Source organism: Bombus terrestris, chromosome 18 (assembly GCF_910591885.1).
Source record: "Bombus terrestris chromosome 18, iyBomTerr1.2, whole genome shotgun sequence".
Classification (NCBI taxonomy): domain Eukaryota; kingdom Metazoa; phylum Arthropoda; class Insecta; order Hymenoptera; family Apidae; genus Bombus; species Bombus terrestris.
This window is the reverse complement of record NC_063286.1, coordinates 4543514-4561926: the sequence shown is the minus strand read 5'-3', so window position 1 is coordinate 4561926 and position 18413 is coordinate 4543514. Positions and strand designations below refer to the sequence as shown.

Below are 18413 nucleotides of genomic sequence, written 5' to 3'. Positions count from 1 at the left end.
CAAATCGTAGTTTCCAGGCACAAAATTCGACATGATCAACGTTATTACAAACTATGCTGTTGTATAAAACTTGTATTGTTCTGAGTCGAAAATATTTGTGAGATGTCAACAAAGACTTTTGGCATGAATGACGCAGGTTAGTGGTAACTACATTATCAGCTAGGGCCATCTATAGGCAAATTCCGGTTTCATATTTACAGATCTGATATATAATACAGTCACCTTAACTCGCTTTTTGTTTGTCATTTCGCGCGATAACAAAGATAATAGGAAAAGGCATAGCTTTTTACATTCAGTATGTCCATTTCAAATGAGCATATGTGATTATCTCTGTAAATATCAAAAATGTGAAAAATGTTTCAGATGGAGGTTATTGAACTTCATGGGGGAACTTAATGAGATATTTCCATTCTTTTTACATTCTTATTCAAAGAAATTTAAGTGCCAATGTAATTTTTTTAAATGTAACATATACACCTTTTTATAACCTATACGATGCAATATTTAATTTTCAACAAAAATGAAGATACTTAAAGCCGAAAAACTATTAATCTAAAAAACATTTTATCTTCAATCTTGTAAAACTTATCGTATGAAAAACAAGGAAAACATAAACATAAAAGCAGTGTTGCCTTTCCTCGTCTTTTAATACCTTAATCCTTTGGTCTACCTGCTAACTCTCGATTGCTCAACCACAATAAACAAGAAGGTCGGTCACGCGTCGAGCCATTTAGCTGTTTAGTCTGGAACTTGCGCAAAATGTATACGCTTTATGACACGTATATTTCTGCGCAACGAAAAGGAATTGTGAAATAATAAACACGTTTGGGCACAACTAATTCTTTTAAGATGTCTGGAAAGTAATTATGATCGATTCATCACTGAAAAACAATTTATTATTTGAAAGCGTATGTATCAATGACAATGTATCAGTAACAATTTATAAATTGATACTTAGTTTAAATTAATAACGCTTTGAGAAAGCTCGTAGAAAATTAGTAATCTTCAACTGTGTGATATTTTTCGAAACAATGAAACACAATAGGAAACACAATATCATTATCACTATCATTATCAGAAGGATCTACCGAATCACTGTCCGCAATAATAACACACTTCTCACCACTATCATCAATTTTAGATTTTCTATTTACTGACATGGTAGGTACAAGTGTTGTGTAGCGGCACATGATTTAGAGGACAAATCGAATCATGTTATTGTTCTGTCCCGGAGCATCAAGACCGTTAGAATACAAGTAACGTAAACTCCGGGCAAAACAATGTCGCCGCTACAGGCAACCGTCGGGTCAGAACAAATTCAAATTTTTCCCACTCTCCTCCAACCAGTATAAATAAACAGACACGTTCGCGGGCGGGCAGTACGTAATACAATATGGAGCGAATGTACACAGAAATTATCAGCGCTAACGGGTATGTCCATAGTACTTGTATATAGTGTACGTAGAGCTATTTAAGGACCAGAAATACATATAGCAAGCTGTGACAGCAATAATTGCTTTCGTTATTTCGCGCTATCCTTGTCCTCACATCACCTCCACAGTTGTTTACTTCTTTTAAGGAATTATAAACTAAACGTGCGAACGTAACAAAAAATTACACATAACTAAAGTAAGAAAATATCGAGAACTGAACCACGAGTCTGACACTTGTTGTTTACTTTTTTTCTTGAACGAAGTACCACGAGTCAGACTCGTGCTTGTTATTTTTGGCCCATATTTCTTACCATGAGTCTCACTCGTTGTAGGACAAAGGGTTAATAAGATTAAAGTTACAATATTTTTTAAATCAATCATTTTTCGATCCAAGTACCTTAATGCTTTTTTGTAGAGAATTAAAAAATGCATTGGATGGTATAAAATACTGTATACTTCTATTTTTAAAAAATGTATGTAATATTACGCCAATAATGGCAAATAAACAATCATAACTTATATATAACTGCTCTACAGATATTTCGGCTGAGGATATTGAAATGGAATATGCCGTTGGCGAGCAATAGAAACTAATTAATCAAACAAGAAAGAAAAGAACAACTACTGAACAACTACTGAAGATGCAAGCACGAAAATAAGACCTAAGAATAATAATATAGCAATAAAAGATATCACGTATTCCAAAATCTAAATGATGAAAATATAGAAGGAGCTAATTCTTTAGTGATTCAACTTCCACCTTTTTTCATAGAAACTCCTAATATTGACCCACTAATAAAAACACTAAATAAGCTTGTAAGACCTGAAGTGGTATGTCGTGATAGGTGTAGAAGGAATGCTCAGATGTTTCAACAAAAAAAAAGCGTTTATTAACTTAGTAACAACTGACGTCCAATAACAACTAACAACAAACAACAATTAACAATTAACAATGCTTGGTAACGATCAATGCTTGATGCAGGTTATAGGAAGTCGACTACTCGTCTATCAGCGCTCGTTTCGCGTAATCCTTCGCACTTCGCAGCTCGGGGCAGACTGAATCTCTTTGATTCAAAAGCCACACCGATTCTTTTCTTTGTTGGCCATCGATATCGCGCGCGTTTGTTAGAAGCCCGCGACGACTGCCGCGTGTGCGGACTCCCAAAAATTCAGCGAAGGAACCGTAGAGATTATCGATGACACCTAAGGCTTGTCGACATAGCGCTTTGTGCCGCGAAACCGTTGGAAATTTCCGAGGTCGAGTGCCGCCACAGACCCAAGTAATTTTTAAAGAAATAATTAAAAGATATACAAGTCAAACTGCAAAAATTTACTTTAGATGCATACAGTGATTGAAGTACTTGAAATAAAAAATTCAAATTATTACACTCACCAACCAAAGACTGAAAAGAAATTTAAGATAGTGATAAAGGGACTGCACACAAAACTTGGCACAAAATATATTGACAGACCTAATGGAAGAAGGACACAAAATAAATAGCATAATTAAACTGGTCAAGAACAGCACATCGACACCACTACCAATGTTCCTTATAGAACATCAACGAGCCAAAAACAACAAAGTATTTTTACTACAAAGGTTCTGTTGCTTAGGTATGATTTGAGTAAGTGGTGGATTTGTTCCGGGAAGTGTTTTTCGATTGTTTGTAAGAGGCTTTCACGGTTCACTTTGTCAAATGCTTTCTCAATGTCCATGAAGAGGGTTGTACAATATTGTTTCTTTTCTATTGCTAGTAAAATTTCGTTGACGAGCCTGTACAATTGCTCTATCGGGAAGTGTTTGTTTCTGAATTCAAATTGGTGATCTGGTATTAATTTTTCTTTCTCTATTGTTGGTTTTAGACGATCGTATATATTTTCTCTAGTATTTTGGAAAATAGAGGAAGTAGTAATATTGGTCTGTAAACGTTAACAATATATCATGAATGGAATCAGGATCAGAGTCAGAGTCAGAGTTAGAGATAAGAGAAAAAAGGCAAAAATTTTGATTGCCGTCTCTACAGCCCTATGCAAGGGTAATTTCACCTACCAGGTATGACGCAGATATTCGCCGGTTATGGTAACTTCGGTAAGTGCCTGTATCGCCACTTCGCGATACAGAGTGTGGGATAGGACCTCTGGCTGCGATGAAAGGCAATAGCCTCCCTTTTAGTAACGCGTTTTCTTTTATTTTTTGTTGTTGTTGTCGTTATTATTATCAATTATTGTTTACCTGGAATTGTTCCCAATTAATTGCACCACTTTCTCTACTTTTATAAAGTACAGTATATAATAAAATACACCGATTTAGTGGTGTTAAAATTAATTAAAAAGTTACACTATCAGTTATGACTAAATAAAGTTATAGTGGAACGATACCATGCTGTAAAAAAATATTAAAACGCATTATGAATTTTTAATTTCACGTTCAAGTCGCGTTTATCTTTAATCATCTTTAACGTTTTCAATTTTATCTATATTTTTTTATACTTTTAATTTGATGTTTTGTATAAACAACATGTGGAATCGTTAAATAAAATCGTCACCGCGAAATGTAATTAACCACTTAAATAATTTTTACACTTCTTTGTTTGTTAAGTAGTGAATATTAGTCCTCGATACTTGGAACAATGCACGATGGACAGCGTTACAGGTTGTCTTGTCCGAGCACGGTGGGAAACTCGCTGTGGCGCGCGGTTGGCTGAATGAGACGTCCGCTGACACGCGCCATCTTTCGCTCCCCACACACGATCTCCCCACCACAATACACAGTAAGATAAACAAACAACGGGAGTTGAGCGACTATGACCCTCTCATGTAACATCAGCAGAGACAAGCACGCGCCAAAGAATCAAATATCGGCATCAGCAGAAGTTAACCTTGGCACAAGGAAATTAAAACTGCAAGAGAAATGCAATAGCAAGGACGTCGAAAAACATATCCACGAAAACCACATCAGCGGAGAAAAGAAATCCTAAGACTTTTGGAAGGACACCAGCAAAAATGAAGATTGCAGCATCCGTAGAAATAATTACGTGTCGAAACTCCGCGTATTCGTGGAATAAACGGTCACATGACAATTATCCCATGATAGTTTGTAGTATAAATAAGCATAGCCACTTAGAGTCTGTCAGCTTTCAGTTGAGAGTCGATCAGTTCTTTGCAGTTGAGTAAAGAATTGGTCGAGAGTTAACCCTTTGAGTGCTGTGGGCGCATATAGGTGTTTGGCGAAAGCTATCGGTGTGGACTAAGGACATATATATGCGTTTTCTGTAAGTGCCCGGCATGGACTAAGGACGCATGTATGGGTTTTTCAATTTTTCCGAACACCTACGCAGAAGTAATACTATTACGTTTGTGTGAAATAAATATAAATGCATTCCTTACGGCAGTAAACAAATGCCAATAGTGCCTCGTTATTGTTGAAGCGGTCACCACTTGTAAGAAAACTCTACATCTGGTTTTTTTAGTTTTCTCAGGCACTGAATTTTTCATACACAACTAAATTATTAACTTGTGTTATATTTACTAAATTTAGTTTTCTAGTTTATTGTTTTCTAGTTTATTACCCAAATTCTAGTTAACTGTAAATTTCAATGTTTATAATAAATAATTGAAAATAACTAAAAAATAACGCTCTTGAATCGTTTAATCTCGTGCAAAAGAATTACTATAACTTATTACGATTTGCGCTTTGAATAGTCAATCAACAGAGTTCAGTCTAACGAAAAAGTATTCCGTCCACAGCGATCGTCAGCGCTAGACGCGACATAGGCCGCGAGTATTCAGCACTCAAAAGGTTTATCAAATTCAGAAGTCTTTGCGAAGCTGAGACTTGTTTTTAATCTAATTTCTGAGTAACAACAGTCAGTCCAACAACTATACCATATCAACAACGACCATACATATAAATAAGGTAAAAATCTAAAAATTGTAACATTCTCTTTTTCAATAATTTCAGACTTGTACCATATGTGCACTCGAATAAAATTATTCATTCACTATTGTAGTATCGCGAAAAAGGATAGGATTAGGATAATTTAGATTTGTAAAATTCTCCTAATACTATTTATTTAAGATAAATAAAAATAACAGAGATTAATTGGACGGAGAACGATAAATGTTCAACTTGAACTAAAACATAAAAGTCTTATTCTACTCAAATCACTCTCGCAACTCTATAACGCAACAACTCGATCTCTCTACAACGCTAGCAACTCTACAACTCTACAACTCTAGTCTTCGACTTCTGCCCTCGCACGCTCTCGCTTCTCAACTCACACTGTACGCCTTTTGCATTCGTTCTCGCCGGCGTCTCAACTAACACTGTCTTTAGCGTCTCTTTTGTCTTTTCCTGCTCTATCGCGCACGTGTCCCGTTAACGCCCGTGGCCAGGGTCACGCAGGCCTTTTCCACGAAACTGTTCACTTGAAAAGACCAAGGACACATTGATGTACCCGACGATGCCGCGGCTCTCGCGACATTGTATACGGTTCGGCCGATATCTTAGGCCTTTTGTCCACGATACTACACTATTATTGTCAACAATCAAGAGGATATTAAAATTATTTATTTATTCTAGGAAAACTTGAGTCTTGAACGTGGGAGTTTATTTACCAGACGAATTGATACGGCAGTTAACGCTACCCATACTGTTATATTAATAAATCAGAAGATCAAAGATACAACAGTTTGGAAATTCAAAATTCAAAAGCTTTAGAAGGATGCAACAAGTTTTTGAAACCATTCCATTCAGTCGTTTGCCTAGTTTCAAAAATTAACGAACGAGAATCCAACTATTATATAGTTATTATTATAGGGGTTAACCCTTAAGTGCTGAATACTCGCGGCCTATCTCGCGTCTAGCGCTGACGATCGCTGTGGACGGAATACTTTTTCGTTAGACTGAACTCTGTTGATTGACTATTCAAAGCGCAAATTGTAATAAGTTATAGTAATTCTTTTGCACGAGATTAAATGATTCAAGAGCGTTATTTTTTAGTTATTTTCAATTATTTATTATAAACATTGAAATTTACAGTTAACTAGAATTTGGGTAATAAACTAGAAAACAATAAACTAGAAAACTAAATTTAGTAAATATAACACAAGTTAATAATTTAGTTGTGTGTGAAAAATTCAGTGCCTGAGAAAACTAAAAAAACCAGATGTAGAGTTTTCTTACAAGTGGTGACCGCTTCAACAATAACGAGCCACTATTGGCATTTGTTTACTGCCGTAAGGAATGCATTTATATTTATTTCACATAAACGTAATAGTATTACTTCTGCGTAGGTGTTCGGAAAAATTGAAAAACCCATACATGCGTCCTTAGTCCATGCCGGGCACTTACAGAAAACGCATATATATGTCCTTAGTCCACACCGATAGCTTTCGCCAGACACCTATATGCGCCCACAGCACTCAAAGGGTTAAGGATTATTTCTGGTAGCAGCAACTCCCGTTTTGATTTAAATATAATTCAAGGAACCCAAGATTCGACATTTAGAGTAACGCATGAAGTGGGTGGCTGCGGAGGAAAACTATGATGGGCTGTGTCTATGATTCGTCGAGGAAAACCTTCGTTAGGAAAGTAAGGGAAATCGACGTGGTTGTTAATCAGTTAATCTCTAGGTTGAGGAAGGAAGCTAGCGGGAAGCGTTATACGTAAGAAAATCCACATTTCCCGTATCTTTTCGTGGTTGGTAATAAATTTAGGGAATGCTAGGACAAAGACTATTTGTTCGTTTGAAGAACCTTAGCTAGAGAAGTCCTAGGATCTATAGCGTGTCCTTAGGCTAGTTAAAAATATGCTATGAAGATGTTTCGACATCTAGCAATCATCTTGTCCGAAGGATAGGGTCTTTGTGTAGCAAGGCACAGGACAGAAACCGTTGGGAAGTTTGCTGTCGAGTGGCGCTACACACATATCGGTTACGAACACCGAAGATGGAGACAGGATCGTGAAATTAAATAACGAAAAAGGATAGTTTAATTTAGTAAGAAAAAGACTGCCTGATATTTTTATTGAAGTTGTACAGAACTGTAAGAGGTCTACAAACTACTACAAAGTTGAAAAGCCGGAGGTTTTTTCTAACAAAGGTTGCTTTGTAGTTTCTCATAAATAATTAAATTATTATTAGAAATCTTTGGAAAATAGTTGCAATTTCTTACAGTATCTATACTATATTATTTTAAACTGAAATTTTATTGTAGAAAAGAAGGTAAAACCAATTTGCATATAGATTAATCTGTTTTATTTGATATCTGCATATATGAAATAGAATATTAGATAGACTTCTATTCAATGAAAGGGAATTTTTGTGAAAATAATTCAATAATAGTCAGAGTAATAGTCCTTCTTTTACGTCGTCTCCAGAGAAATTAATCTTTTTTGTCTCATTAACAATCATCCGGTTCAACACATTTTTGCCACTCGTTTCTAACATATCCTTGTGCACACTCACAGCCTGCAACGCATTGCTAAAATATAAAATAATATTTAATCTATTGTATTCGATACAAGTAACTTAGGATTAAATAACTATTGGTATGTAGTACTGTAGTATTATTTTATGTTATACGAGACAATAATATGTTTAACACATTTTCGATAGACTTTAAATACCAACCAATGTGCAAATTCTAGGATTGGGATTCTCGCAAGTCAGCGGACAGGCAGTACCGCAGTCATTCCACTCCTCGTTAGCTGGGCAGCTCGCCTGGGTTACTGTTTTCATTTGTTAAATGATATTAGAAATTTTTAAACTTGTTAAATAAACAAATTTCTTCAAGTTTGTAATACTAGAAATTAATATCTTTAATTTAAAATTAATATTCTCTCATAGATGACTCGGACTCATTTCTAAATGATAATAAAAGTTTTTAAACTTGTTAAATAAATAAATCTCTTCAAGTTTGTAATACTAGAAATTAATATCTTTAATTTAAAATTAATATTCTCTCATGAATATGACAGACTCATTTGTTAAATGATATTAGACATTTTTAAATTTGTTAAATAAACAAATTTCTTCAAGTTTGTAATACTAGAAATTAATATCTTTAATTTAAAATTAATATTCTCTCATAGATGACTCAGACTCATTTCTAAATGATAATAAAAGTTTTTAAACTTGTTAAATAAATAAATCTCTTCAAGTTTGTAATACTAGAAATTAATATCTTTAATTTAAAATTAATATTCTCTCATGAATATGACAGACTCATTTGTTAAATGATATTAGACATTTTTAAATTTGTTAAATAAACAAATTTCTTCAAGTTTGTAATACTAGAAATTAATATCTTTAATTTAAAATTAATATTCTCTCATAAATAATTCAGACTCATTTGTTAAATGATAATAGAAGTTTTTAAACTTGTTAAATAAATAAATTTCTTCAAGTTTGTAATACTAGAAGTTAATATCTTTAATTTGAAATTAATATTCTCTCATAGATGACTGAGACTCATTTCTAAATGATAATAGAAGTTTTTAAACTTGTTAAATAAATAAATAAATCTTTTCAAGCTTGTAATACTAGAAATTAATATCTTTAATTTAAAATTAATATTCTCTCATGAATATGACAGACTCATTTGTTAAATGATATTAGACATTTTTAAATTTGTTAAATAAACAAATTTCTTCAAGTTTGTAATACTAGAAATTAATATCTTTAATTTAAAATTAATATTCTCTCATAAATAATTCAGACTCATTTCTAAATGATAATAGAAGTTTTTAAACTTGTTAAATAAATGAATTTCTTCAAGTTTGTAATACTAGAAATTAATATCTTTAATTTAAAATTAATATGACAGACTCATTTAAATGATATTAGACATTTTTAAACTTGTTAAATAAATAAATCTCTTCAAGTTTGTAATACTAGAAATTAATATCTTCAACTTGAAATTAATATCGTAGTATCGTGAGGAAAAAACCTGGTTAGAAACTAAGCAAAACAAGGTCGTCTGTCCTTCGGTTATTAGTTTATATAGAAAAGCCTGTGTGACCAAAGTCATCTAGTTCTTGCGAAGCGTTAACAGGATGGAATTAGAGAAAGGGAAGAATAGCGCTAATGGTGGGGGACGAATCGAATCCAAGGAGCGGTTAATCGAGAAGTGAGAGTGGATCGAGAGGTCAGAGTTAGTCGAGGAGTCGAAGAGTAGAGTTGTTAGAGTTAGCGTTGTCGAGTTGCGAGAGAAGTTAGCGTTGTTGAGAGTAGAGTTGTTAGTATTGCGGAGTCGCATGAGTTACTAGCGTAGCTGAGAGGTTGAGTTGTTGACGTTGTCCAGTTGCGTGAGTAGCCAAGTTAGAGTAAGATTGTTACAATTAGTTCCATATTAAACAACCATCGTTTTCTGTCTTATTAATATCTGTATAACTAATTTATTGTAAAATAAATAACAAATAATAAATAGTATCAAAGAAATCGTATACCTAGTATTTTCCGCGATACTACAATATTCTCTCATAGTTGACTCAGACTCGATGTTGAACACTACTCTTACAAGAAATTTTCCACAGTCTGCTACACGTTTATCTTCGTTCACTTAAATATTTATACGATATTTAAAAGTTATGTAAAATATATTTTGGAGACAGTTATCATTTGACAAAAGTATATGTTACAAATAAAGTTGTAAAACTGCGAATGTTATTTAAATAGAACAATATCTTAAATTAGAAAAAGAATGATAAAAATAATAGAAACGAATGCAATTTTGATTGATGATTCATTTAGAACGAATTCGATAATAAATTTACGTGTGGCTAACTTCATGTATATAATTTTGTTTCTCTTATCCTACAGTTCTGTTTAGATTATTTGGCAACAAGAAATGTAAATTTTGTTTGTTTGCATCAATAATAAATATTAAAAATCTAAATAAAATAACAACTATTATCTATCCAGTATATTCTTTAATAAAACTATACAATGCTAGTTAACATATTATACTTTCTTCACTGAATATAGGTATTTCCAATAAAATGCAGAATTTTTTTTTTCTTTTTTTTCAAAAATACACAGAATAATTTACTTATAATTCTCAATGAGAATTGATTCTAAAATTCTTCCAAATAAAAAAAAATACACACAACTAAACGCTTTACGTGTGTACATGCAAACAAGTTCAATAATTATTCAAAGTAGATACTTACAAACAAAATAGGTTGCCATGATGACGAACAAAGCCAGAAAGAAGCGATACATTTTGATTATATGTATGCTATTCGTTGGATGGTATGTCTGAATGTAATAGACATTTAGTCCGTGGCTGTTTTTATATAGCCTGAGATATCCTGTTTACCTTTTTACATTTGGTATTGTTTACATAAGATTTATACGGCGACGAACAATACGTCGTGAAAGAATGAATAACAGATTAAAAACAGATTGCTTACATTTTATCAGCATTTTGCTGTATTAACATATATTGACATTTTTTCGTGCTGATTTATTATTTATATAATTAAGTTTTATTGTAGTTACTTGTTTACACCCATTGAGTTGACAATTAAGTGATTGCAGATTTTGCCACCAGGTGGTGTTGACAAAACCCGCAATCACTTAGTCGCCAAGCCAATAATAATACGTCATTCATTCAAGAAATATGTTTCGTTCTCTAAATTCTATTAGAATGAAAAGCAAAACAGGTTTATTTAAGAGAGAAAGAAAGAAACGAAATTATTGAATTTTGAGGTATGGAATGGTAATAAAGGAAAATATGTAATAATTAAATCTTTTTTCGGTTTTTCGTTTCAATCAAGAATTACGAGGTGGATCTTTCACGCCGATTGAAAACTGTAGTCCATGAAATAGGCTTAGAAATCTGTTATGATTATTTTAGTTTACTTTAAAACAAAATTTTTGTGTTCGTTAAATATATATAAAACCATATGCCAAAATTCAATAACTTCGTTTCTCTCTTTCCCTTCTAAAAAAATCACAGAAAGACACTGTTTTAGAACATTCTAATTCAGGACATCCGCTCAATACATCTACAGAAATACGAAAGAAGCAGAAATATCTAAATAATTCCGATAGATTTCAAAATATATTAATTCATGGAAAATCATGAAAAATTTTGCACCGATATTCACAGTGTACGTTTTGAAAGATAATTAATCTACATACATGTTATCTTTTCTAGAATTAAGCATTAGATTCAACCGGAATCAAACATACGATAAACATTTATTATTCAAGTTATAGCACAACAAAATAATTTGCTTGTAATATTCAATGAGAATCGATTCTAAAATTCTTTCAAATAAAAAAAAAATGTTATCTTTTCGATACAAATTCATACGATCTAACATGACATGATGATACATTTTAAACAAAATTTTGTATTCCATCGTGTATAATATTACCTTCATTGTATATAATTTTCACAAATAGTTTGATATGCAAATTTCATAACAATAAATAAGAATGATAGAAATTTATAACTAGAAATGAAGACAGAGACTATAAGTGGTAATATTGTCATTATGAGCATCGTAATTGATATTACGATTGATATATATAAAGAATATATAAAGAACAAGTTGATTAAAATTTTGAACAAAATACAAATTTAATGTTAATTATTTTCATTTTTTAACATTTAACGCTCCGACTTTCAATTGTGAAAATCGACCGGCAACTCCAACTTATTATACTTCGACTTGCAAGTTTTTAGCACTTTACCGACCGACACCCTATTAATCGGTTTATCTTCGCCGACGCTTACCGACCGATAGCCGATTAATCGGTTGTTACTATAATTAAAAGTTATTACTTATAATTCTCAATGAGAATTGATTGTAAAATTCTAGCAAATAAAAAAAAAAGCTTTTAAGTGTCATATTTTAAAAAGAGTAGAGCGCTGCACATCAGTAGTGCTTGAGAGGCAGACTAGGAGAGTTAAAAATTAAGAGGAGATATAAATTTGTAAATTTATCAAATTCAAAAATATTATTCAGAAATGCTTCAAAAGCTTTGACATCTTTTGGAAAAAACACGTTTTGCAACACACGTTTAATACTTTTTTAGGTGACAAACGGAAATGGAAAAGTTATCAATATGCAATGGAAGCTACCCAGACTAAAAAGGAAAAGGGGAACAAAAGTAGATTTGGAAAATTCACGTACGAAAATAAGACTAATTAACCAATGAAAAGCAATATCAAGTGGTTAGAAGATCCGTAAACGTCAAACAGACGTATAACATTACGAAACCTCAGTGACGAGAATTTACAAAATCATTCTACTTTTATATCAAAAACTATACATTAAATGTAATGTAAATTGAATAAAACAAGGAAACATTAAAACTACATATAAGAATCAAAAAACATATAATGAAACAATTGGAAGAACAAATGAAACAACAAGAGCTCGATTCAGACCCATATAGGATAGTAAGAAATATTCTAAAAAATAAAAATGTAAATTATTATACCTACTAAACAAAGATGGTAAAAGTGATAATGAAAGAATTACACACGAAATTTTTACTTGTTTTTTATTTGATAGACTTTTTACAATCAATTCTCATTGAGAATTATAAGTAAATTAAACACCGAAAACTTGACATAGAATATATCGAAACAGATCTATTGGAAAGGAGACACAAGCTACACAACATAATTTACTTAAGCAAAAGTGTCTCATTAACACCATTGTCAATGTTTCTCTCTGAACTTGAATAAGACAAAAACAACAAGGAAATTTATGATACCAGTGAGGTATGTGATACGTTCATAAAAGTAGAAACGCCAACAGCTAATGATAATATTCCACAGTGTGGATCACTTTTTTCAACCATTGTGTAAGAACGGATGATTTTAAGCCGGACGTAAATGTTGAACGAGACGAAGACGAGAGACACCACCAGCAGCGTCAGGCTTTTAACCTTTCTTATTTTTTCCTACTCAGGAATTTTGCAAAAACTCTTCCAACCATTCCATAACCAGCTATCGATACGACGAGTAACCTTTTTTTTGCAGAAATTCTCTGCATGCCACGAATAGGATAGAAACAAGAGGAATCCTGTACTATTGAGTTAGGAATTAAGTGATTGTGGGTTTTGTCATTAGGTGATAATGACAAGATCCGCAATCATTTAGTTGCCAACCTAATACATTATAGTTTAAATGTATATGTTGATGGAATCCAACATCCAAAATAGTAGAGAAGACAATTGACAGAATATGAATGGATGAAATAATAGCTAAATACCATTCTTTTTTTGTACGTGGAGAAATCCTCATGGTCGCTTTACTGCTGCAGCAACAGCAGAGCAGTGTCGGACTCTTACCGACTAAAACTCCACGGGCAGGATGGTAGGAATTTGTGCGAGTGATGGTCAGCCCTGAGGGGTGCTTACCAAGCAACTTTACCAAGCGCTCGCAGAAAGTACAAACACAACACGCAAGGGAGCACTCTGGGATTGCCTCTGTTGTACATTGGCTTGTGAGAGAGATTTGGAGTTCTCCATCCTTTCGAAAAATATTCATGTCGAGGTTACAAACTCACTATGCGTTGTCTTCAGCCCCGAGACTTAAGAAGCGCGGCTGGCTAGCCCGCCAATAGCTAAACACCTGATCCTAGGCCAACAATTTAGATTTAGAAAGAATCAGAATACAGTAAAGTAAATACACAGAATGACAAGCGACGTAATTAAATCAACGGAAGGAGGAAAATAATACACCGCGTTGTTTCTCGATGTGGAAAAGGCCTTCGCTACAGTCTGAATGATTTTATGTATTATGTGATAAAATGAAGGATTTTAAGAAAGTTATAAACAATTCTGCTGAATGGCACATATGGAATTATTTTCTCCTACATTACGAATAGGTATTTTTATGTTAAAATTAGAAATGTAGGTGTCCTCTCTGAAAGAAATGTACGGTTCCACAAGAAAGTGTCCTCGAACCCATTTTCTATTTCGTTTATAGCTAACAATGCTGGAAACGGAAACTTATTCCTTCGCTAGGTTTACGTCTGAAAATAAGATAGAAAAATTTGCCGAATGTCGAGCTGGACAAATTGTAAGGTACAAATTAAGCATGCGACATAGAAACAAGCACGGAAACATTAAAATAGCAACAAGAAACCTAAAAAGCACCTATACAATGTAGCACGCTTAACGAGAGATAGCAAAATCCAATTAAACTCAAACAAGTGTTTGCACATTGCCTTCCCTTTAAAAAAAAAAGAATCTCATAAGATTAAATTGTTAAATCAGGAAATCTAACGAACAACTTTGGCTAAATATGTTGTACTGCATTTGGATCGTAAGTTGGAGTGGAAAACATTAAACACCTAATGATAATGAGAAAATCGTTGCAGTATCTTACAGCAAGAAAATCTAAATTGACCATGAGCAACAAATTACCAGTTTATAAAACCATAGCAATAACTGTAGCAGCTAACTACAGAAACAAAGAAGAAATCATAATGTCAGGGGCTAGCATGGTTTATGATATAGAAACAACAAAATTGTTTCTGAGAAAGCCGCTAAACAACTTTCCTCCGTGCGTGATTTCGTTACAGTATTTCATGACGGTCTGAATAGCAAATGTCCTATTAAATAGCACGCACATAACACAAACAAGGCGAGTTAAATACCTAGAATTCCACTTGGACAAGTAATTTACATGGAGGCTACATACTAAATTAATTCTAGACAAAATATGGATAAAAAGAAGACAGATGTACTGGCTAACTAATCGAAATTCTAAACTCAGCATGGAAAATAAATTAAAAATCTACAAAACGGTAATAAAACCAATTTGGACGTATGAAATAACACTATGGGGGACAGCAGCAATGAGACACATAAATGAACTAAAGTCGCTACATCGAAGATACCGGGAACAATAGTCAACGCCCTCTGGTATGTCAGAAACGAGGATATACGCAAAGACCTAAAAATACCAACGGTCGAAGAAGAACTCGGCAGATACGCAAAATATACAAGGAAAGAACGGAAACACATCCAAACCAACTGGCTGATAAAGCCAGCAAAACTCGCATAGGAAGAACATTAAAAAGAAAACACCCCAGTGACCTCACTAAAGAAATAAAATAGTCAAACTCGAAAATGGTACTGCGCTGGTAGTAGCCATCCACATGTTATTTAGCTAAAAATTGTAAAGTACAAATTAAATAATAAACGAAGAATTCAAAGTTCTAGATGGTTGGAAAAGTCGACCGGCGCCACTCATCCAATTTAACGTCGGATTTCTTCAACCGAAGCGTCGGTCGACAACGAAGGTCGTACACAGGTTCGTTTGAAGCGCTCTTAAACCCGAATCAAATGGACGATATTTATATCGTCTGTCTGCCAATCGCACAGTGGTACCAGTTGCGATGTACACACCCGTCGCTTGTATCAATACGCACAGAACTTGTAATAAACAAGCGAAAATTCTGCTAACGGATATGTAAGCCTATGTTGGCTAATAAAAACACTTTTATTCGTATATCTTAAAGCTCGGTGCAGATGAGCGATATTTTATTGCAGGGCATCGCTCCGGTGCCGTTGGAAAAGGAGAGAAATAAATAAAGTTCTCCTGTTTCACAAAAGAAGGATACATACATATGTATTTTCTTGTTCTTCCAACCCATTGCCGTTGCAGTCATTTGTTGCAAATTAGATAGTTTGCATCGGACCCAAATCTTGAGGTTAAAATCTTCTGTTACAAATTATTAATTAGATCTATTTATAACATATGCTAATCCCATATGTTATAAAATCTCTGCCGGTGCAGTGGAAAACCCAAGGGTAAGCATTTTGAAAATAAGTGCATTAGAAGAGGAATTAGAACGGCCTTCTCTTACTACAAGAAATATAATAGCAGCAAAAATATATCATTAAGAGCTTCATAATAGATTTAATAATAATGATTTAATTAAGGGAATTATTTACCCCTTTAGCCCTTATATTTTGAGAGGGCTACGAACAATGTACATCTCCTTCAAGAGGCTAATTAGAATACTTCCTATGATATACATTGCCACATCATGAATGAAATACTTTTCAATCAGCTGAAACCTCGGCGGGACAGCCAGCTAAGTTTGGAGAAACCCAGAACTGCAGAGGAGGCGCCGTGAGTTCGAATCCTGAGTCATTAAGATATTGTGTACAAAGGACCGGAGAGGTCCCAGTCTGTTTTAATAGGTTAGTAATACACTACACGCAAGCGGCCGCCCCTCCCTTGCGTGTATTGTGTGGGCGTACTTTCTGGAAGTGCGCTGTATAAGGTCCGAAGTGTTGTAAACACACACAGGGGTGGGTCTCCGACAATTAGGAAATCCACATTACTGTTCTGTCTCGCCCGTGGAGGTTTTAGCCGGTAAGAATCCGGCACTACCTTCTGCCGCCCACACAAGGTGGTAAGGTGTCTATGAAGATTTCCTCCACGAAAAAAAAAAAAAAAAATTTTTTTTGTAGCATGAAAGGAGAGACGTTTAGCTATTTTATGATGAAATAAAATAAATCTCTGAAATCCCTGTAAAAATAGAAAATATAGAGAATATTATTATTTTCGAGCATTCGGAAAATGTTCTGAGAATGATAATATAGATCATATTCAGAATGTTCCACACACAGGGGATGTGTGCACCTTCTCGGTATATGGAAATATTCAGAACGTTCAACTGAGATGTTCTCGGACGTACACAAGATGTCTTTATGCTGTTTGGGGAATTGACAGATTGTGCAAAAACTAACAAAGGAATCGATTCGAAATTTGGCATGCTATTTTGTTATGACTGGCACTTACTTGTGACAAAGTCAATCTCAGAATAAATTTTATTCTTAATTTTAAACTAAGACAATTTTAATTAAAATGACAAACCTTTTAAAAAACGGACTTTTACGCACATTTTACTAATTGACAAGCTAACAATTGGACTTACCGCAGCGTAAGACAGCTCATTTTAAAGATAATTTTATTAGTTACAACATTTCACGTACGAGGCATAGTTTCTAAGATAGAAAGAGGAACGTAAAAAGGGGATTTTTTTGCGTCTAGTCGATGTTTGTGTAGCGGCACATGAGTCAGAGGACGATACGAATCGAGAGCGACTCATGTTGTTGTTTCGCTTCGGGACATGGTCACCGTCTTGACGCACAAAACATAACGATAAATAAACTCCGAGCAAAACAATGTCACGGCTACGTGCAACCGTCGATCAAAGACGAAATCAAAATTTCCGACTTTCTCCTAACTAGTATAAATAAACGGACGCGATCGTAACATGACCAGTTTTTCAGTCTCAGTCTCGAGCGATTTTATTAGCGAATCAGTTAGTACCGAGCGTCTTACCGAACATTCTCTGTATCTATTATTTTAAAATATATTTGACGGTTTTCAATATTGAGATATCTCGTCATTTAAACCACACGATCAACCTTCTTCAACGATATTATTTTTATTTATTATTATATTTATATTATTATAATATTATTGCTATTATATACTATGTGATATTAATTAAATAATACTAATAATATAATATAAATATAATAATAATAAATAACAAATACAAATAAAAATGTAATGATAATAATAATAATAATATATAATTTATATATGTATATAACCTTGGTTATGAATATTTTAAATCGGCACAATAATTATTATGAGTATATAACAAACATTTGTCGTACAGTGATAAGCATAATCGGTAAATATTTCTTATGCTGCATTAAATCTAAGTGAACTTAGAAAATGAACGCTTCAGATGGAATATATCCGGATTTGTAGATAACTTCTAGGTACTGTTCAGTTTGAAAACAAAGACAAGGAATATATAGATTGTGTGGAACATGTCGCATCTTATTCAAAAAATTACGAGCTGAGGTGGTTGGTTGGTTTATTAAAGAGACAAGTGATGAAATTGTAATAGTCAGTGTATATGAAAATTACTTTAAATACAAGTACAGAGATAGTGTATGCCGGTTGTGATCG

General features: G+C 33.5%; 1 protein-coding gene and 2 long non-coding RNA genes across 4 annotated transcripts; 1 reads left to right on the top strand and 2 right to left on the bottom strand.

Annotated features, from left to right (window-relative positions):
* Positions 1–2528: 2528 nt before the first annotated feature.
* On the bottom strand, positions 2529–4667 carry LOC105666995. Of its 2 annotated transcripts, none has more exons than XR_007227412.1 (3): positions 4056–4667; positions 3484–3666; positions 2529–3353 (listed from the first exon to the last, which is right to left on the bottom strand). It is a non-coding gene; the product is annotated as an uncharacterized LOC105666995 (long non-coding RNA). The 2 variants fall into 2 exon arrangements; XR_007227411.1 differs by having other exon boundaries at positions 4015–4666.
* A 3000-nt stretch (positions 4668–7667) lies between these two features.
* LOC100646611 (chymotrypsin inhibitor) lies at positions 7668–10742 on the bottom strand. The gene is made up of 3 exons (XM_048414028.1): positions 10606–10742; positions 8066–8163; positions 7668–7916 (listed from the first exon to the last, which is right to left on the bottom strand). Exons 1-3 carry the CDS (start codon positions 10655–10657, stop codon positions 7836–7838), a joined length of 231 nt encoding a protein of 76 aa, XP_048269985.1. The 5' UTR covers positions 10658–10742; the 3' UTR covers positions 7668–7835.
* On the top strand, positions 9332–17268 carry LOC125386859. Its single transcript, XR_007227334.1, has 2 exons — positions 9332–9741; positions 12485–17268. It is a non-coding gene; the product is annotated as an uncharacterized LOC125386859 (long non-coding RNA).
* The last annotated feature ends 1145 nt before the right edge of the window (positions 17269–18413 follow it).